This window comes from Paramormyrops kingsleyae, chromosome 13 (genome assembly GCF_048594095.1).
Source record: "Paramormyrops kingsleyae isolate MSU_618 chromosome 13, PKINGS_0.4, whole genome shotgun sequence".
NCBI lineage: Eukaryota > Metazoa > Chordata > Actinopteri > Osteoglossiformes > Mormyridae > Paramormyrops > Paramormyrops kingsleyae.
This window is the reverse complement of record NC_132809.1, coordinates 8,537,006-8,558,204: the sequence shown is the minus strand read 5'-3', so window position 1 is coordinate 8,558,204 and position 21,199 is coordinate 8,537,006. Positions and strand designations below refer to the sequence as shown.

The 21,199-nt window shown below is 42.7% G+C and overlaps 2 protein-coding genes across 2 annotated transcripts in view; one reads left to right on the top strand and one right to left on the bottom strand.

Moving 5' to 3' along the window:
- Positions 1 to 2,665, bottom strand: part of LOC111848213 (granule associated Rac and RHOG effector protein 1-like) — a 34,476-nt gene extending 31,811 nt beyond the window's left edge. The window contains exon 1 of the mRNA XM_023820044.2: positions 2,550 to 2,665. The gene's annotated coding sequence lies outside the window, so the exon portion shown is untranslated. The remainder of the gene's footprint in view (positions 1 to 2,549) is intronic.
- Positions 2,666 to 3,923: 1,258 nt separating this feature from the next.
- LOC111848195 (glucose-6-phosphate isomerase-like) lies at positions 3,924 to 17,579 on the top strand. Its single transcript, XM_023820009.2, has 18 exons — positions 3,924 to 4,155; positions 5,238 to 5,328; positions 5,714 to 5,782; positions 7,082 to 7,201; positions 7,628 to 7,711; positions 7,831 to 7,977; positions 8,718 to 8,789; positions 8,917 to 8,961; positions 9,045 to 9,098; positions 12,600 to 12,660; positions 12,889 to 12,932; positions 14,284 to 14,436; positions 14,575 to 14,704; positions 15,144 to 15,220; positions 15,369 to 15,497; positions 16,327 to 16,402; positions 16,906 to 16,972; positions 17,108 to 17,579. The coding sequence occupies exons 1-18, from the start codon at positions 4,037 to 4,039 to the stop codon at positions 17,229 to 17,231; spliced, it is 1,662 nt and encodes a 553-aa protein (XP_023675777.2). The 5' UTR covers positions 3,924 to 4,036; the 3' UTR covers positions 17,232 to 17,579.
- Positions 17,580 to 21,199: the final 3,620 nt, after the last annotated feature.

Here is a 21,199-nt window from a genome sequence, read left to right as displayed (position 1 = left end):
TCAGCATCTCCTTCTGCCCGTTTTACCCCAACAAAGAGCCAACTACAAATCTGTTTCATCAGGTTGAGAAGGTTCATTTTACTATTTGCACCTGAACAGACAGCCATTAATGTACAACAAAACTCCAACAGAATATTAAAATCGCAATAAAACTGCTGTTGAAGTTAACACCGGTTTTCACAGAGACAAAGGACTGAAGATTCCTGTATTATAGGCTAAATGGCTTTGAGGGGTCATAAGGAGAAAAGACATGTTGACACTAATATTGAGCATTGAAATACATGATTTGGGTTGGGGAGGGGTGGGTTCACTGAGCCTTTTAAAGTACAAGTACATACATATACATCCATGGGCAATACTGCTTCTCAATTACTGAATCACTAAGACCAATGACATGTATAAACTGTATAAACACACACTACATTAAATAAATGTATTGTATGCCTGTGTGTATGTGTGTCTGTGAGTGTCAACAAGAGCATCTGAATTAGCCCACTAGAAGAGACGGTACTCAGGCCTACGTCCCACAGGAATATGGTGGTGGACTGTGCCGATTTCCATAGCAACAGAGCCATGGTACAAAATTCAACAGGCATCACTGGTCCCGTGTTTCTGGCATCAGAGAAGAGCATGTGGACCATGGGTACAGGAACCCAGACGGCTCTCAAAATTCACCGGAATTGGTTCTCCTGTGCTGAATTAATTACTTCTGCAGTCCAATTTCTGACATGTTAAGACCCGAGTCTTATTTCTGGTTAGCCTACTGGCATAGAACTGGGTTGTTTGGTGACAAGTGGTGGTATGATGACCCACCTTCATTGCTCAAGCCAAAAGGAATGTGACTGCCATTAAGCATAGTGCAATAAGACTGTGCAAATGAATCATCAAATAAGAGAATGAATTAACTGGAGTGCACAAGATGTACTTATTGAACATATAAACACGGCATCTTGTATCCCATTCAAAATGTGATCCAGAAATGTGTTATACATTCTTATGATCCATGGCTGACTGTGGACTGACAATAGCCGAATTACCACCTACAGCTAAATTTGAAAAAAGAACCAGACATGATGAAATACTCAATGTACAGCATGCCAAGTTAATATGCAGACAGCCCAAATCTAAGTCACTTACCAAGCTATGACGACAAAGCAGGGAAACAAATTGGAACTTAAAAGCGAAAGATGTAATTCCCACATTTTGTGGGAATCAGACAAATATTTCTGCTTCTAATAAGCCTTGCATTATTAGTAATTAGTATAAGTATTAAGGTATGCAAAACATTGTTTTGTTTACGATTTTCATAAATCATAAACGTCATAGAAGCAAAAACAATAAAATTAATGTAAAATAAGGACTAAAACCTACTTCATTTTAGTTACAGGGTGGAATCTGTACAGGTCAAAGCATTATATATTACGACGTGCGACCAACTGAGCGCAACGTTGAGTTTTATTCGTTTGGGGTTGGCATAGCAAATGTACAGGCAAAGACGCCTATCTGCCGGTCACCATTAACACAGAGCCATCTGTTAACAACTGGCAGTCAGTTTATGCTTTAATGCCGAAGCAACCTTTACATATAGTGCGTAATTCCAAGACAGTTACTAAAGCAAATAAGCACTAAGCGGATAAAATGTTCTGCGTTGAGATAAACAACAGTATACACGACAATAGTACTTGCTCAAGTACAGTAGGACTCTCCATAGAATTGATACATATGGAATTTTGGGAATTTTATTTTCTTAATATTTGATTTAAAATTCACCTAATACAATTCTCCCACAGTCACCTATACACATGTGCTGTGTATACGTATGAGACATAGGGAAATATTATTTATGTAAAAGGTGCCGTCAAATCTCGCAGGTGTGGGTTACCAGTTTCACCGAAACTCACCGACAGGAGAAGGCACTATCCAGCAAAATACCCTATTTAAAGCTATACAAACACGAAAGTATACTGGCTCGCTTTAGCCGAAATCGACCGACGCAACAGTTCGGAATGTGTGCAACAGAAATAGGGAATAGAGAGAAGCCCACGGAGAAAAACGCACACACACCCTATTTTGTTGAATTCACACCAAACACTTAAGGCGTCGATCTTCATTCTAAAGTTGGGGGTGTGGAATTAATAACTAATTATGTCAAACACAAACAACAATTTAAAACCCGTATAAGAAGTTACTAAAATAGTTAAGTTGGAATGAAGCTTCTCTGGAAAGTCACCGGCGCATTATAAATAGCAAAGCAGGTATAAGGACTACACAGGGTACAATTCTAAGCGAAACGACGCAGAGCCTCTGGCCGCTGCAGCCCGCCCGGACCGCGCCGCACAGCGGCTCGCTAGCCAGCTAACGCCGCTGACGTGCGACTGACAGCCTGCGACACACAAATTCACGCCTTTAGAAGAAACACCCGGGCCCCCCATCCTCCTTAGCGCTACCGGTCAATAACCCTGCCGGCAGGGCCTCTCTGCGACAAAACGGTTCAGGAAAACAGGCACAAGGAATGCGTCTTTAGGACAGAGCAGAGCCGCATCTCTTACCAGCAGCACATCCCACCGTCTTGACAGCAAATCCCTGTCAGTGTAAACCGGAACTGACGTCCCTCAGCAGCTACCAGCCTTAAAAAAAGGAAAGCACGCTCTAGCAGGGAGTTTCCCTGCGCGAGAGTGGGAGGCGGTATTGGGCACGCGCCAGCTCCGTGCCTTAGCCAGCCGAACCCTTCGCTTAATAAATATAATTAGCAGGTTGACTGTTTGTTAAGCTTTGCTTTATATCATATTTATATATACATAACGAATTAAATGTAAATTATGATACTCTGTTATGAATGTATAATTAAGTTTGTTTATAAATGATCTTAATGATTAATGCTTTAAAATACATTCAAATTTTCAATTACCATCGTATATGTCTACAGAATTACAATTGTCGTATGATAGTTTTCTTTAATAGGTGTACGTCTGTGAGGGTGTTTGAGCTTGTTCTAACTAAGCTGGTTTGTTTTTCTGTTTGAGTTGTGAAGTTGCTGAAGCTCTCCTTTTAATGCTGACTCTACGAGGACACGTTAATCTACAATGAAAACATTCTCGAAGTATGAAGGTACAATGTGCCATTGTGTGTATCTCCATATACTCTGGGGCGATTTAGGATCTTTTCAAGGGGGCTGAGACAGAAAATACCCCCCCCCCCCCCCCCCCCCAAATACGGTCTAGAATCACCTATGCCATGACATACCATTGTTAGCCAAGCCATGAATAAAATCAATAAATTTTCCACTACACGTGTATCACATATATTCATAAGATTAACTGTGCTTACACTTTATGGTGAATTTAAATATATTTCTCAGTTTTGAATTGGAACGCCATAGCTTTGTATTATTACATGGTATTTCTCGCCCCCTAGTGGGCTAAGCTTGTTGAAAATGTCGAACGTAATACTTACAATACTTATAATACTGTACTTATAATGTAATTTAGATATCTCAGCGCGTTTTGATTGTAGCATTACATCAGTCATTTAGAACCGAAGAACATTATTATAAGGGTACGTTAATACACAATACCGTATTTAGAAGAACCATGCAATAAATTAGTGATTATGGAAGCTAAATAGATGATAATCCATCCATCGATTCTCCATCGCTTATATCGGGTCATATCTGGGTCAATAATAATAATAATAATTGTTGATGATATTGATATAGTTGATGTTCTTATTATTCTTTATTTTGTAATTTTGTAATTTTTAAAAAATACTGATGTGCCTCTCAGATAAGTATCCATACAGCAATAAATACTTCTCTCTATCTCTGGACTGCATTTCACCGAAGTATCACAAATGTCAGAGGCTACACATCGTGCTCGTTGGAAGGTCTTGGGAGGGGCATGTCTTCGGGCTGCTATTGGACCAGAACTGTTCTGTAATTTCCTGAATGTCCTTCTCTATTTCCCACCTCTTACAAGCTTCTCTTCACTCAATCGGGGGACGAAGATTCGCACGATAACAGTCTATCGCACTCGTCAACATGGGGCTCACAAGTGACCCAAACTATAAGAAACTGGACGCGTGGTATAAATCCAACGCCGGCAAGCTGAATATGAGGCAGATGTTTGATGGTGACAAGGAAAGATTCGGCAAGTTTAGGTAATCAGTGTTCGTATTCATTATGACTCGTGTCTCTATTTTAAATGAAAGAAATCGCATTTTAAGCACCTAATGAAACAATACCCAAAAGCAAGATCTGCAAATGGTATTATTGTATCTAGTAAGGCGAAGTCTTTATGGAATGTAAATATCTTTATTAGCGTGTCTGTTCGTTATTTTATGACAATCCTGCATGCAAGCAGTACGTACTTCCCACTGTAGTAGGACTTGATTCGTACTGTCAGGCAGTTTGCTATGATTTCTCCTGTTAAGCGGAGCAGATATTGTGCCGTTTTCGTTGCACATTCGTGGCGCCAGGGTATTTAAAAAACATACCAAGTAGTCTGCATTTATTTCCTAGAATCGGTGGCCTTGGTCTGTTACAAGTAAAGGATGAATAAAGGTCATCGCTGTGTGGTATTATTTTCCCTCATTGTCAGTCATGGCTGACAATTTCTCCACTCGATCGTAATATAACTGTTTACAGTCTAACGCAAGTTATAACCTTCAAATTTTCGCTTGCTGATTTTCACAGAGATCCTCTTTAAAATAGAATGGGCCACTTATTGACTATGGGGGTTGGTGGTCGCCATTACTCTACAATGTACAATGTAATACAAGTATCACGGATTCGCTATAGGACACGGCACTTGCAATGACGACCGTGTTTGCAGCAATTAAGGGATGTAAATTCACGTGCTTTTTCAAATCATGATAGAAGTAAAAAACAACAACAACTTTTCGTACATTTATTATAGAGTAAGACTAATACGTGTACAGCTGAGAATTCAATGAAATGTAATAGAGTCAAATGATAATATCCATCCATCTTCTAAGCGTTCCTCCTGGTCAAGGTCGTGGGGGGACAGCACAGGGCAGAAGGCTGGGGTACACCCTGGATGTGGTGCCGCTCCACCACAGGGCACACCCATGCCTATACTACAGGGAATTTAGAAATTCCAGATAAACTGTTTGTTTTTGGACTGTGGGTGGAAGCCCATTTGTCACATGAAGAAGAAGCTGTAAATTTATATTCCGAAAAGAAAATGGTTTACATTTCAGTTTTGTTTCCAACTTGATAGCATTACATTGAAAACGGACGAAGGAGACATCTTGCTTGACTATTCAAAGAACCTCATCAATGAAGAAGTGATGAAGATGTTGATTGACCTGGTAATGATGTATCTCTTGCAGCTGAATTACAAAGGCTGTGCATTCAATACCCAGGGTGTTGTACACTGCTAATTTCTGGTATTCCAGATGAAGCATTTTATAACTTCTGTATACTGCATATTTGATTAGATTGATTATAAACTTTATTTGTGTGAATATCATTTAGTTGTAAAATGTGAATTATTGCAGTAAAATTACAGTGATGTTTAAGGTTGTTAAATGAGTTTCTCTCTATAACATAATATATTGCTTTTGTGTTTTGTACGAGTTTTCAAATATCAAAAATCGATTTCTTTAAAAAGTTAGCCACTAGTAGATGTATTTTAGTCTTATGGCTTGTCATGCATACATTTTATTACAAATATTATTTTATTAATCTGTTCAGGCAAAGTCAAGGGGTGTGGAGACAGCGAGGGAGAAGATGTTTTCTGGTGAGAAGATCAATTTTACGGAGGTATGACAGAGCTCTGCATTTTTTCCCTCAGTAATTACGCACTTGTTTGCACTTTGGGTGCAACCTGATACTTTCCAGCTACAGCACTAAGGGTTCGAATTCCGCCTCCAGTCTTTGTATATGTTTTTGTGTGTTTTCCCTGTGTTGTGCGGGTTTCCTCGTACACTCTTGTTAAATGGCATTTCTGAAGTGATATAGTTTAAAATAGAAAGGGGGCAGGGAGGGGCTTAGCAGGCTAAGTCTCTGTACCCATGATCAGAAGGTTGCTGGTTTCAGCCCCAGCTTTGGCAGAACAGTCACATGTCTGTGGGCCCTTGAGCAAGGCCCTTAATCCCCCCCAGCTCCAGGTGCACTGAACATTGGCTGATCCTGCACTAAGATCCCCCAAGCTATGGAGAGTAAGATGGAGTCAGTCAAGGGAAGCATTCCAATGCACTTGTACTCATACTTGTGCAAATGGCAAATGAAGTGTTTATCATTATCAAAGGGCATTTCTGAAGTGTGCATTGTGTGTGTGTGTCCATGTCCAGCTATATGTCTCTTCCTTTCACATTTGTGCATTTTATCCAAGTGGTGCTGCATGCCTGGCTGCCTCATACAACCTGGATAGAACCTGCCCAGAACATGCAGTTGGAATTTGGATGTTTTGAGTTTTATTCCAGTTAAAATTCACATCTGCAGTGATAGTCATAGTGCATGTGGAACCCTAGGTTGGTCCCAGTGGTTTGCTAAACTGGCGCTGCACATCTGTCAGTATCACTTATAATGAATCATCATGTAAATGAAAGCCCTCATTTCTGCAATATTTTTTACATAGATCACATATATTACTACAAGAGTGGCCAAAATTGTGGAAACGCTTCCAGTTTATAGAGATTGCAGAACTTCATTCAACGGTTGCTCCAGTAATTTATTTAATCTTCCAATCTATGATATTTTTTTTGATTGTTTATAAACATTATCGTCGATATTCATGTAGTAATTTGTAGTATTTTGTGTAGTAAGCGTAATGCCAAAAATGCTAGGTGTTTCCTCAGTTTTAGCAACTAGTGTATATAATTAGAGTCTTTATATATTATGTATTAATTATAGTAATTAACGTATATATGCATGACTTATTGGGGACAACATCATGGTTATATAAGACATGGTTTTTGAATACAATACAGACTTCTCGGATCCTTTTTAAGGCTCATTCTATATTGGTATGAGGTGCTATTTTGTATCTCAGTTACATCCTGCATCTTGGTCTTAAGGGTTATGTTCCGATTCTGCCCCTGCTGTTTCACCCCTGAGCAGGGCCGGGCAGTTCTCCATGTGGCTCTGAGGAACCGAGCCAATGCCCCCGTCAACGTTGATGGGAAGGACGTCATGCCTGAGGTCAAGAAGGTCCTTGAGAAGATGAAGGGCTTCTGCCATGTAAGAACAAACTGACCTCTTAGCTATAATTGGGTCTCTTCCTTTCACGTTTGTATTTTGTACCCTAGTGGTGCAGTTATATATATTTTTTACTCTGCCTCACAACATGTGGGTACAGAATTCCATGACCATTGAACCATGGACTGTATTGGATTAAATCATATGCATTCAAATTCACATTGATTAAAATTATAATGTGGTGATTGAGCACAATCTGATCCACCTGAACTTATGTGCTGTTATAAAACATATTCAGCCTCCACACGGATGATTCCACAGGAATAATCCAACATGGACAATCAGCTCGCTGTTCCTCTCTGGAATGAATAAAGTTCACCTGTCTATCTGTCACTGATCTGTAAAAGCATCTATAGAGTTACGCTTCCTGGGGTGATGTGGTAAGCCTCAACTTTCTTTCCCGTACAGAAAGTGCGTAGTGGTGAGTGGAAGGGTTACACCGGGAAATCCATCACTGATGTTGTCAACATTGGCATAGGAGGCTCTGATCTGGTGAGCGGGGATCCATCTTTGTGACACATAGGGCAGATAACCTTAGAAACCTGCACTGAGTGTCGGTTAAACAGCGAAGTCGTTTGGCCGGTTGGATAAGCCCTGGTGTGCTGTGCCAGGGCCCGCTGATGGTCACCGAGGCGTTGAAGCCCTATTCCAAAGAAGGACCTCGCGTCTGGTTTGTTTCCAACATCGATGGGACGCACATTGCGAAGACCCTGGCGGAGCTCAATGCTGAGACCACACTCTTCATCATCGCCTCCAAGGTAACGGGATCTGTTTGCTGTCTTCTAATTCTCAGAACAAATGTAACAGAGCAAGCTGATGCAAATTAGCTTTACTTACACAAAATTGTTTTGACGCCTGAAAGAAAAATGATTGACTCAGAGAGATAGCCAATGAGATTGTAGAGGAGGAGGGTCCAAGCAACTAGAGGAGGCAGGACCAACCAATCAGATGTCTTGGTCCCACCTGCTGTAGTGGCTTGGGGGAGGCTTAGCCCCCCAATTTCATGAATCTCTAGTGACATTCATGATATTAGTAAAATGTTCTTGACATTAAAGTTCTTGACTGTGAACTTTTCTGTTCTGTTTTTTGTTGTCTAACTGCTGTCAGATCTCTGTCCTGGCTGACTTCTATAAGCATAGTGCTGGTGCCAGAAGAAATCTGACAGGGCACTCATAGTGGGGAAGGGGGGCAGCAGTAAAAGTTGCCGATGTGGGGGGGCTTGGGGGGTGGCAATCGGTAAGCAGACGGTCCGTTGCCACATGCCTGGGAGAGACTGGACTTGTTTTACAATGAACACCTTTATTTTAAAAAAAGAAATTAAAATAAAAGACAGTGTCCTTGTTGTCTGGCGTTTGGAGGATGCACAATGGCTCATTTGCCTGCAAATGCCAACACTGTATAAACTGTGAATTTGTTGGTTTTCATAATGTAATAACAGCCCCTTGTCAGTTTAATTTTTCTATGCATTGACTCTGCAACTGTGCCACTGTTTGCTCAGACGTTCACCACTCAGGAGACCATCACCAACGCTGAGTCTGCCAAGGAGTGGTTCCTGAACTTTGCTAAAGATGTGAGTGCCCCAGTGTTACCAGACTGAATGGGGAGGGGGGCGGGGACTGAGCATCACCAAGATGAAAAACACAAGCATTACAGAGGAAAAAGAGATGATGTTTGATTGTTTTCCATGTGCCCCACAGAAATCAGCCGTAGCCAAACACTTTGTGGCGCTCTCCACAAACGCAGTGAGTTCTCAGTGTTCACGCACCTTCGATTCCTGCCTCTGGTCAACACGGTCCAATTGACTTCTGGCTCTGTCTTCTTTCAGCCCAAAGTAAAGGACTTCGGGATCGATACTGAGAACATGTTCGAGTTCTGGGACGTAAGTATGGCAGGGCCTTTGCCGGACGCCCGCATTCCGCACCTTATCAGCTACTGGGAACCCACAGGAAGTTGCTATTAATAGTTTGGGCTTTTGACCTGCGAAGTAGCTGCCTGTGAGCACAGGCGGACAGCTGTCGGCTGACTGATGAAGAGGCTGATATCCACCACGCCGCTGGTGTGATATTACTGGAGGTGACCTTCTCTCTGGTCCTGTTACTGTATTCGACTGGTTGCAGCAAAGGTCATGGGGCCTCAGTTGGTCACATTGCTGGTAATTAAAGAACAATGACATCAGCAGCAGCGGTGTTTCTTGAAAGTGGCAGAATTTGTTGGCTTTCTAGTGTAAAAATGGTGGCTAAGTGGGTAGTACTGAGAGCTATGACTTTGAAAAGTACAAGTTTCTCCAAAGACATTTAGTGAGATGAATATGCTTATAGTGTGTATTCCCAGCAATACACCAACATGTCAGGGTGTATTCCCTGCTTTATGCCCCCCTGCCTTATGTCCCCTTGCCTTATGTCTCCCTGCCTTATGCCCCCCTGCCTTATGTCCCCCTGCCTTATGTCCCCCTGCCTTGTGTCCCCCTGCCTTATGTCCCCCTGCCTTGTGTCCCCCTGCCTTATGTCCCTCTGCCTTATGCCCCCTGCCTTATGTCCCCCTGCCTTGTGTCCCCCTGCCTTATGTCCCTCTGCCTTATGCCCCCTGCCTTGTGTCCCCCTGCCTTATGTCCCCCTGCCTTATGTCCCCCTGCCTTGTGTCCCCCTGCCTTGTGTCCCCCTGCCTTATGTCCCTCTGCCTTATGCCCCCTGCCTTATGTCCCCCTGCCTTGTGTCCCCCTGCCTTATGTCCCTCTGCCTTATGCCCCCTGCCTTGTGTCCCCCTGCCTTATGTCCCTCTGCCTTGTGTCCCCCTGCCTTATGTCCCCCTGCCTTATGTCCCCCTGCCTTGTGTCCCCCTGCCTTATGTCCCTCTGCCTTATGCCCCCTGCCTTGTGTCCCCCTGCCTTATGTCCCTCTGCCTTGTATCCCCCTGCCTTATGTCCCCCTGCCTTATGTCCCTCTGCCTTATGCCCCCTGCCTTGTGTCCCCCTGCCTTATGTCCCTCTGCCTTGTATCCCCCTGCCTTATGTCCCCCTGCCTTATGTCCCTCTGCCTTATGCCACCTGCCTTATGTCCCCCTGCCTTATGTCCCTCTGCCTTGTATCCCCCTGCCTTATGCCCCCCTGCCTTGTGTCCCCCTGCCTTATGTCCCCTTGCGTCCCCCTGCCTTATGCTCCCTGCCTTATGTCCCACTGCCTTATGTCCCCCTGCCTTATGTCCCCCTGCCTTTTGTCCCCCTGCCTTATGCTCCCTGCCTTATGTCCCCCTGGCTTATGCCCCCCTGCCTTATGTCCCACTGCCTTGTGTCCCTCTACCTTGTGTCCCCCTGCCTTATGTCTCACTGCCTTGTATCCCCCTGCCTTGTGTCCCCCTGCCTTATGTCTCACTGCCTTGTGTCCCCCTGCCTTGTGTCCCCCTGCCTTATGTCTCACTGCCTTGTGTCCCCCTGCCTTGTGTTCCCCTGCCTTATGTCCCACTGCCTTGTGTCCCTCTACCTTGTGTCCCCCTGCCTTATGTCTCACTGCCTTGTGTCCCTCTACCTTGTGTCCCCCTGCCTTATGTCCCACTGCCTTGTGTCCCCCTACCTTGTGTTCCCCTGCCTTATGTCTCACTGCCTTGTGTCCTATGCTGCTCCTCATTAATAGGCCTCACCCTATTCACTGGAATTGAAGTATAGTCATCCCTTCAAATATGAGATTATTATGAACTCGGAGTGCTACATATACAGTATCTCACAAAAGTGAGTACTCCCCTCACATTCTTGTAAATATTTTATTATATCTTCTCATGGAACAACACTGAAGATATATGACAGTGGTAAGTGTACAGGTTGTATAACACTGTAAATTTGCTGTCCCCTCAAAATAAACACACAGCCATTAATGTCTAAACTGCTGGCAACAAAAGTGAGTACACTCCTAAGTGAAAATATACAAACTGTGCCCAAAGTGTCAATATTTTGTGTGGCCACAAAATATGTGTGCACACATGCTCATATATGTGTGTGTGTGTGTGTGTGTGTGTTTGTGTATACATAATATTGTGGCAAGCAAAGAGATACATGGTGCAGGGACTTATTAGGCTTAATTCAGAAAATCAGGGAAAAATTTGGCGGGGGGGGTCAGTTAGAAAGTGGCAGCCCCTTCAGGGCAGTCATCCTCCAGGGTCCAGAGCACACACACATGGCTGGCTTATGAGAAAAGTCTGTTCTGCCTCCGGGTTGCTGAAGTATCAACCACCAGATAGGTTGCGTTGCACTCCTTGAGGTAACCTTGGATACCATTGGCCTATGTGGTGCTGATTGCCCCCTGCTGGTGTGAGGTGGATTCCCAACAGTCTATCATGTTGCTATATGTATTTTTTTACAATGTCAATCAAGGTTATGGGTCCTGAGGCCACAGGGTAACCAATACAAGGCCATTGTTGCTATTTCTGGCATTTGGGAAAAGGTACTGGTACGTGGAGAACGGATCAGTTCCTTAGTGGAAAATATTTTTGTCATATGTTTCTGAAAATATATGTTAGGTTCGCTTCTTGAGGGAACAAATGAGCAGGGGTGTAAATTATGGGGGGAGTTCAATCCCCTCCCCAATAATCAAAACCAGCCAATACAACCCCCTGGACCCCTTTAAATGGGTGGAGACCTCACCCCCCCAATGCCCAACCCAAAGATATGCCCTCGCAGATGAGGGTATGTTTGTCTTTGGATGAAGGTGTGGCATTTGCCCATTTCGTAGCATTATAATTAAGCAGAGCACTGAGCGGAGATGGAGAGGATTGAAATAGCTAATCCAAAGGCCTGTGGGTCTTCCCTGTTGCTGGGTGCAGTGCCTGACATCACTGGAATATCTGATGGCTTCACCAGTGAGGTTTGTATAGCTGGACTCCCTGATGTTTTGAAGCACATGGTCCCCTCGCTGTTCTTTATACACGTCCAGTTATTGGCAGCGTGCCCTGAGGACTCCATTCCCTTTGAAGAGACTGGAGATGTGCTCTTTCACATGTGGGTCAATTCAGTCTGGAAAGTGAATATTAACTTAAAAAAACACAGAGTGTAAATGTTCCGTTTTGGTCAAAAGTGCTGGCCCTAAAATATCTTAGGTGTATCATAGGCACGCAGACTTCCTCTCGAAAATAGAATATCATTGTAAGTATTTATTTACCAGGGCTTTTTATTTGGCTGTTTCGGAAGGTGGATTCTGCTCGGAGAGACGGACGGGCTTCTGGTGCATGCTGGGAGTGCAAGGGAAGGGGGGAGGTGGGATGTCTGATGTCGTACCCTGGCAGCATGTCTCCTCGGTGGAACAGATGGGAGGCAGGAGGCTGCTACGCTGGGGGGGAAATGGCCCGCTATATTTAATACCGAATAAAATGATATCATGCTTTATTTTCCCTTTCAGTGGGTGGGTGGCCGTTACTCCCTGTGGTCAGCGATTGGCCTGTCCATTGCTTTGCATATAGGTATGTACATAAATAAAGCTCTTTACAGTAACCCATGAAGGTCGTGGGCGCCTCCTGTTGATCAGACCATTTATGTACCATTTATAGGTACTTTGCTAATTTTTTTCTCATTTTTACTGATGTACTTGGCTGGCAAAACAAAATAGTGCATAATTCCAAGTTCTATGTGTCAAGTTTTTCCCTTTGCCCCCCAAAAGTTTCTGAAATAGTTTCCTTGTTTCACACCAGGCTTTGAGAACTTTGAGAAATTGCTGAGTGGAGCTCACTGGATGGTAGGTCTGCTCGCTGCATAATCATGCACAGCGGGAGAAGGCAGGGACCACCTTACTTATGAGGCAGCTATGCTGAGTTATCCTGCATGTGCAGCTTAACGTAAATAGTCACACGATACTGCAGTCCATCAACTGCAAGCTGGGTAACCAACAAATACAGTGTTACCTCAGAACTCAAACTTAATCCGTTCAGAACTCTGGGTGGAATCCTAAAAAATTCGAGTTCTGATCGAATTTTCCCCTTAAGAGATAATGGAAAACCAATTAATGGGTTCCCAGCCCCCAAAAATTACACTTAAATATGTTTTTTTTAGCATTTAAACACAAAATGAACCGGATAAAACAAGAAGAGCATATACTGTACTAAACACATCTAAGCACATTTATCAAAACAGTAATTTGTAAAGTAAGAAAATAAATGTATCCAAACGATGTGTAAAGTTAAAAAAACCAATATGTCCTGCCCTGATCGTCTGCTCCTTCCGTGTGCCACGCCCCCTTGTTAACCCCATGTGGAATCCCCGTGTGATCAGCTGTTTCTGGTTGTTGTCATTAATCCTCTGTATTTAGTCCGTGTTTCAGTTTGTTTACCCAGCCCGGTCATTGTATTGTCCATCTGCGTTTTGCCTGCCTTACATGTAATTAAACCCCGTATTCCCAATACCCTCACGTCTGCGCCTTTGTCTCCGTTACATCCCCGCTCGGCACAACAATATTATTATAATTAAATGTATTAATGGTTTATTATTAATATTAAAATTATTAATAAGAAATCTTTATTTTTAAATGTATTTTATTATATAATAATTACTGTTACTGTCTATCATTGTCTAAATGTATTTTTGCTGTCTAAATATATGTATTCAGCTAGTGTAAACATGCATGATGCTATCACAGCGAATGCGAGGCTGAGACTGAAGCATTACCATTTGTTTCCACTGAGAGACGTGCTGCGTGACTCATTTCCCCACGCATACAAGTTATCTTAGGTCAGCGTTCACAGTTTGACTTCTGAGATTCAGATCGAGTTCTAAGTAATTTTTTTTCGAACTGGTTAGTTCGACTTTTAAGAAATTCAAGTTCTAATGAGTTCGAGAACTGAGGTACCACTGTAAATCAAACATTAAATACATAGTGACTATTCCTGACGTTGTTGGAAATGAAAGACTCTTCTCTCTATATCGGATGTGGAGGAGTTTTCAAATACCTGTGTCCTGTAGTGACATGTGTTAAAGTTGCGGTGCTGGTGGATTTAGGCAGCACTGCTTTGAGCCTGCAGGTAGGGGGTGCTGTTTTAGCACAGACCCACAGACTGAAGCTCTCACATGTTCCTGCCCTCTTTCCTGCTCAGGACAGCCACTTCCGCAGCGCCCCCCTGGAGAGCAACGCTCCTGTACTGCTGGCCATGCTGGGCATCTGGTACATCAACTTCTTCCAGGCGGAAACTCACGCCCTGCTCCCCTATGACCAGTACATGCACCGCTTCGCCGCCTATTTCCAGCAGGTCTGTGGGAGGCTGGAGGATGGGAACCTGTGGGGGTGGAGGCAGAGGAGATTGGATCTTGAACCTTACCCTGTCCAGCAGAAGCTATGATGGCTGATTTTTCAGTTGGAAGATCACAAGCGTTGTGTGTGTCCACAGGGTGACATGGAGTCCAATGGGAAATACATCACTAATCACGGCACGCGAGTGGATTACCACACCGGGCCCATTGTCTGGGGGGAGCCTGGCACCAATGGGCAGCACGCCTTTTACCAGCTCATCCACCAGGGTACGCCTCCAGCAGGGGGCACTTCAATACATGGGCTAACCCTAACCCTAACCTCTACTATAAAGGGGCCTCAACCAGCCTTGTTGGTAACACTTTACTTGACAGGGCACAAATATAGTATTATATTATTACTGTACTTGTGTATTAATTGCATACTGATCTCATGTCAATTCATCATTAATGAATCGTGATGCATGTTTTATCTCAAGCAGTTCTTATATTTGTTACTATATCTGTTAATTCTGTAAACCTTTGTGAACTACTCAAGGAACTACTAAAGGAATGAGTCGTGAATAATAGAACTAACTTGAGCTGGGATTCCGTGACTCCATCATGTCGGTGCAACACTTAATGGTCCGTGGGTTTAATGAGAGAGGGGATTAGGACCACGGCCCAAACGTGAAATGTCACAGGCACATTCTGCTCTCCACACGCTCAGGAACGCGCATGGTGCCTGCTGATTTCCTGATCCCAGCCCAGACGCAGCATCCCATCAGGGACAGCCTACATCACAAGGTAAGCCTGCGTGGGGGCTGGTTTCAGGCACAAACCCCCGCCCCACTGCCTCACAGGGCAAACAGGTGGTTTGCGACTAGTGGCAAAGTCTTCTGGTCTATCTATTAACCACAGCTTAACTGGCAAGTTTTGTCTTTATTTCTGTAAGATCCTGATAGCTAACTTCCTAGCCCAGACTGAGGCGCTAATGAGGGGAAAGACCACAGAGGAGGCGAAGAAAGAATTGGAAGCCAGCGGCTTGAGCGGAGAAGCTCTGGACAAACTGTTGCCTCACAAAGTGAGTGGGCGTTGTTCATTTATAACAGTAGTAAACCTTGTAAGCAATGATTCGTGGTGTCTCATTGTGGGCATAATGGTGCGTTCGTTTTTCTCTCGGAAGTCGGAAATTCCGAGGTGAGTGACATCATGTCCGACAATTTCCCGTTTGCGCTACCACATCTCGGAACAAACATGGCTGCCTCCATGAACACGCTGCTGTGTGTTGTTGCCTTATATTTTAGCAGATTTGGAGTGAGATTCTTTTTTCTGAGACAAACAAACAAGAAACACGAACTAGTCAAACCACATTAAAAGCTTTATAGAATATTTTAGTACATTCATAGCGATGTTCTTTTTTCGAGAGGCAAAGTTAAAAACTACAAACAAACCAAAGACACTAACAAGTGTGGTAAGAATCTGATATTGCATGCTAGGATACTGTTTGCGGTCATGATATGGTATTCTCTAAATCAAACACATACAATTACATGTATAACTATTAATACAGTTAACAAAATATATTTTTTTAAAGATTTATAAAACAGAATTATTGTTGAGTGTGTAAGCCGCCATGTTGAAATTACATCACATGGGAAACTCGGACAAGAAAATTCTGTCCGACATCAACGTCAAAAAAGAGGCATATTTCCGACGGGAAGTGACATTTTTCGTGACTTTCGTGATGTTTTCATCTGAGTTCCAACTCAGAGAGAAATAGTCGAACACAGGATAAGACTTTGGGCAAAGACACCAAAGCAAATGCTGCCCCCTGTAGGTCATTTAACTTACTGCATGCAGGTTCCATACGCAACATATTATGGAAATTATTGTATTTTTTCTATTTAAAGGTTTTTCAAGGAAACAAACCAACCAACTCTATCGTATTCAAGAAACTAACTCCCTTCACCCTTGGAGCTCTCATCGGTATGTGCCTGAATAACTATTCCTAAAATTTACAACCATCTAAGTAAAGTGAACTTAACACAGCATCCATTTTACTGTATTTCTAATGCTAGCACTAAAGATTAAAATGTTCTTGCATGAGAGTGGTAATTCTCTTGCAGTTCTATTTCAGATAGAGAGGATATCTTCCTAATATTATGCATTTATATAAATGTATTGTTACAGCCATCAGCCCAGCTGCTAGTGATGGCCAAATGAAGCTTCATGAACCATTTGCTGTATTTTTTGACCTCACTAGATGGCGCTCTTGGTTTGCTTTGGGGCATGCTTTGAGTAATTTTTTTGAACAGAGAGCACCATCTAGTGGGGTCAGAAAATACAGCAAGTGGTTCATGAAGCTTCATTTGCCATTCAGTACCAGCTACTCGTTTGAAGGAGATTTTCACTGATAGGGATTTGTGTATGTCTGTAAGATGAGCATACTTGCATAGCATATCTGGTTCTGATGAAACGGTGTGTTGCAGCAATGTATGAGCACAAGATCTTTGTACAAGGAGTCATGTGGGAGATCAACAGTTTTGACCAGTGGGGGTAAGTGTCTGTACCGGATCGCAGAGTTTTCTCTGCAATTACAATCTCATGTAATCCTTTTAAATCATTAATATTATAATTAATATTATAATTAATGACCCCACCCCCACAATCCCCACCATCCCCACCTGCTAGAGTTGAACTGGGGAAACAGCTGGCCAAGAAGATTGAGGCAGAGCTGAAGGACACAGCAGAGGTGACATCACATGACTCCTCTACCAACGGCCTCATCAACTTCATTAAGAAGAACCATGCCTGAAGGCTTCTCCCCCCCAGGGACCCATGGGAGATGGCACATAGCAGCCCAGTGACCAGAGTCACTACCAGTACATCCTACCATAGGAACAAATACACTTTATTGTTGTTACTGAATCTGCTACAGAGGGAACATCTGATTTAAGACTGGGAAGATGTTGAACCACCCTACCTCTTCACCCAGTCAGTTGCGACTCATAAGTGTCTGCCGGTCACTTTAATGCTTGTCATCTCTTCATGATGCAACATAATAACATTTATTATATTTCTGTCAAACATACATGTAGATTAAACCTGGGATTTGTGAAAGTATGAAAGTATGAAAGACTGGTCATTAAACAAAGGGAATCCATGTAAGCCTCTCTGTGTGGTTAAAGTCGACACATCATGGCAACCCATGGGCACTGTTTTGGAACAGAAGCTTATTTTGGTTTTCTTTCTCCCCTGGTGATGGGTCTTGAGGTAGCAGGTTACCCCGATATATGTTGGATTTTGTGATATCTGTTGAAGAAGCGGGATGAGATACATACTGGTGGCTAGAGTTTCTTCAGATGAGATATGTAGGAACCTGCAGCCCAGGATATATTTAAACAGGATGAAAATTGGATAGGCCTCTGTAAGTTAGATATTTCAATTTGATATTCATAGGACCATTATTATTGCTTAGTCCAAGTACCTTGCATTGTGCCACTATTTTCCACAAAGTGGCGCTGTTTCCCATAGTCTGGTACAAACAGCTTTTCCGCAGCCAGAAGTTTTTTTTAAAAAAAAGTAAAAAGGCTTCTCTCAAGAAAATGTCAAAATGACAGGATATTCCATTGCTGCTTATTGCTGTAGGTTCATACCATTGTGGTGAAATATTAATGATTCCCAAGCCAGCAGAATGACGGTTTTCATGTATTGAGTTTAGTGGTTTCTGTAAGGCACCCGAGAATTGGGTTAGAAGTGGGATTTAGCAGATTAAGTAAATCAAAAGAAAGACAAAACATGGTCTTTGATATTAATGATAGTACTGAGATAGTATTTTATGTAATAGGCAGAACTTTAACTCTGTCTCATAGTATGCTGAAGCTGCTTACCGCACCATACAACAAATCTGTATCTAAACCAAAAAAAAAAACCTGGGCCATCAGACTGTGATGATGGATGAATAGCGTTGCTAGGCAACAGCACATTAGTTCAAACAGAAGTTATCCCTCATCGTGGTACACTTGGAAGCAAGAATTTTGATTACAGTCTATATTACAGTCTGTATTTCTGAAAGGACTTGTTGACTAATTCAGCTTTTGAACTGGGGGTAAATATACATTTTACAGAATGTATATAACACTAATTACAAAATTAGAACACATTTGCAAATGAATTAGCAAAATTCACTTCTGCATTGTAGGTAATGCTTCACGTGAAGAAATGGATCAATTTCCAGAATGTCTAGGTTACATCACCAAACTAGTGAAATGTATATGATACAGTGAACTGGTGGTACTGGTTTGAGTATGTTTATTTTGGTTATCATGGTTACAGGGTGTGACTTTTCATTGTATGTCTTTCAGTTTTAACACGCACCCCATCATCACAGCCAGAGACCTCAGTCCTATACTGCATCCACACAGGCACAAAGGTTTCAAAGGTTTATTTGGGTCAACAGGGGGCGCCATGTCTTTCCTTTGGCCACCACAACATCCCTGTCAGTAATCGGTCCTGGGTGGTCCCCGGGGTCCGTGGCTCACGGACCCCATTGTTAGGGGCATTCTGGGGTGAGCTGGGCCTGATTTTTAAACCCAGATTTTCTTGACTTGAGAGCCGACAGCTGTGGATACCCTTTAATCTTCCAGCTTCTCCTATGAACAGTAAAGAGTGATAAGTTGACTCAGCTGCACATTTCGTTGTTTGAGCCGGGTGCTCTATAATGAACGTCCCCCCTGCCCAAGCCCACAGCACCCAAGAACCTCATCATTTTTCCCTCTGTGGTTAGAGATTCCTAAACATTATTACATTTCATGTTCATGGGCTACTTTTATTATGCCTGAATCCTTGTTCCCTTTAATCCGCTCTAAATGTTACTCACCTCTTTGCAGGGGAAGACAAACAGCTGCATTACAGATCCTGTGTGGTCTACACCATTTTCAATGCATTTCACACCTAAATTCATATGACACAAGGACACTGAATTTAAATTTTTGAAGCAAACAGAGCCTAACAATGCACTCTGAAATATACTGTCTTTTTTCACGTTTTAGAAAAATAATTGATAATTGCTACCTGCCTAATAGCACAGACAGTGCATTCATACATGTTTAAAATTCTGTTACTCACGAGCATAAAAGCGTGTTAAAAAGCGCACAGCCAATATAAATCCACCCACACATTTGTTTTGGCCTGGAATGCAGAACTCAAGTCTCTTATCATCCCCTTTATCCAAACAGCCACTCTGACGACTCAGCAAACAGCCCTGATGTCTCAACCATAAAGGCAACCTGTTGACACCCATTTTTTCCCTTTTAAAGATACCTGAGCCCTTTAAAGATCAGCACCTGCTTTTGGGGGGCTGCTGCAAAAGACAGAGCAATGCAGAGGAACCCCAAGGCAGCAAAAAACACTCAACAATTAAAAAAAAATGAATAAATCAAGATGACAGTGTAGGATATTTTACATATACATGCAGCTCTGGAAAAATATTTAAAGACCACAATTATTTGTTTCACTCATTTCTCAGTTTATATGTGTGTGTGTGTGTGAATAATAATATTATTGTTCTTCTGGTTCTTCTTCTTCTGGTTCTTCTGTTTCTTATTAATGAAGGGCTTCTTCCTCACTTTATGGGACTTGAGTCCTGCTTCTAGGAGCCTGATATGCCTGCACTTAATGTTTCCCATTCCTTTTGAAGGTCACTTGATGTCATCCTCCGATTTATGAGACACTGCCAAACAAGTTGACGGTCATCTCTGGCATTTAAAGTTACTTCTGCCCTCTACCCTGCTGGTTTTTGGTACCTTGTTCTTGTGTACTGTTTTGTGTGTGTGTGTGTGTGTATATATATATATATATATATATATATATAGAGAGAGAGAGAGAGAGAGAGAGAGTATAGTATGTGTCTTTCCTCAGTAGACCAAAAGAGCGCATAATCTTCAATCCTCTGGGAACAAAGATTATCAACATTCCACACCATTTTATTGAAAACATAGCCCTAATTTGCCCATATCAAACAGTCCAAATATGCAGCTGTTAGGGAGACACCCACCATGCACTGGGTTTGGTGGAGAGGAACGAGGATCTTTCAAGCTCAATCACTGACACCAGTGCCTGCCGTCTGGCCGTGATTAAGACCTTCGGGACTGACAATACCACACACCAGTAAGGAATTCCAATATGCAGCAGCGCAGGGCAGAGCTGGACCTTTCCTCTGGGTCTTTGATCTTTTTTATGAGGGTTCACGTTAGATGCCTCTCTCCCCTTTGATCTCAGCTTTGCGTTGACATGAGCAGCATTTTTCACCCTGACAACACTTTTGCTGGTTAGATTAGCTGGCTGCTGTTCCCCCCCCCCCCCCCCCATCAAAACATTTTCAAAATTCCAGGCCAGGCAGATAATCCCCCATCTGATTGGCTAATTGTAACAATAGCTGTTTCATTTGTTTGCTGCGAAATGCCATCATAAACCAATTTTTTTCCTCCACTGAGACATGAAAATCAACTAATAGCAGACGACGTCTGTATTCATTGTGCCCTTTTATGTAGTTTACTAAAACACTTGTAAATCAAACTTACATTTAATAATTAGAAAAATGGCCAAGCAATAGCCTATTACTACAGTGTGCTTAAAATCACGGCAATAAAAATTACACAACAGATGGGATAGCAATAGGTAAAATATACATCAATAATCCTCATCTAACCAGCTGTCAGAGGCTAATGTTGTTATAGGTCACAAAGCCTGCCCCCCCTCCATTTCCCACATTATTTGCTAAAT

Bases quoted from the DNA above. Each gene is read 5' to 3' on its own strand.
- LOC111848195 (XM_023820009.2), top strand. From the start codon at position 4,037: ATGGGGCTCACAAGTGACCCAAACTATAAGAAACTGGACGCGTGGTAT. The intron at 7,978-8,717 runs GTAACGGGATCT...CTGTTTGCTCAG, and splicing joins TCTTCATCATCGCCTCCAAG to ACGTTCACCACTCAGGAGAC. The intron at 16,403-16,905 runs GTATGTGCCTGA...GGTGTGTTGCAG, and splicing joins CACCCTTGGAGCTCTCATCG to CAATGTATGAGCACAAGATC.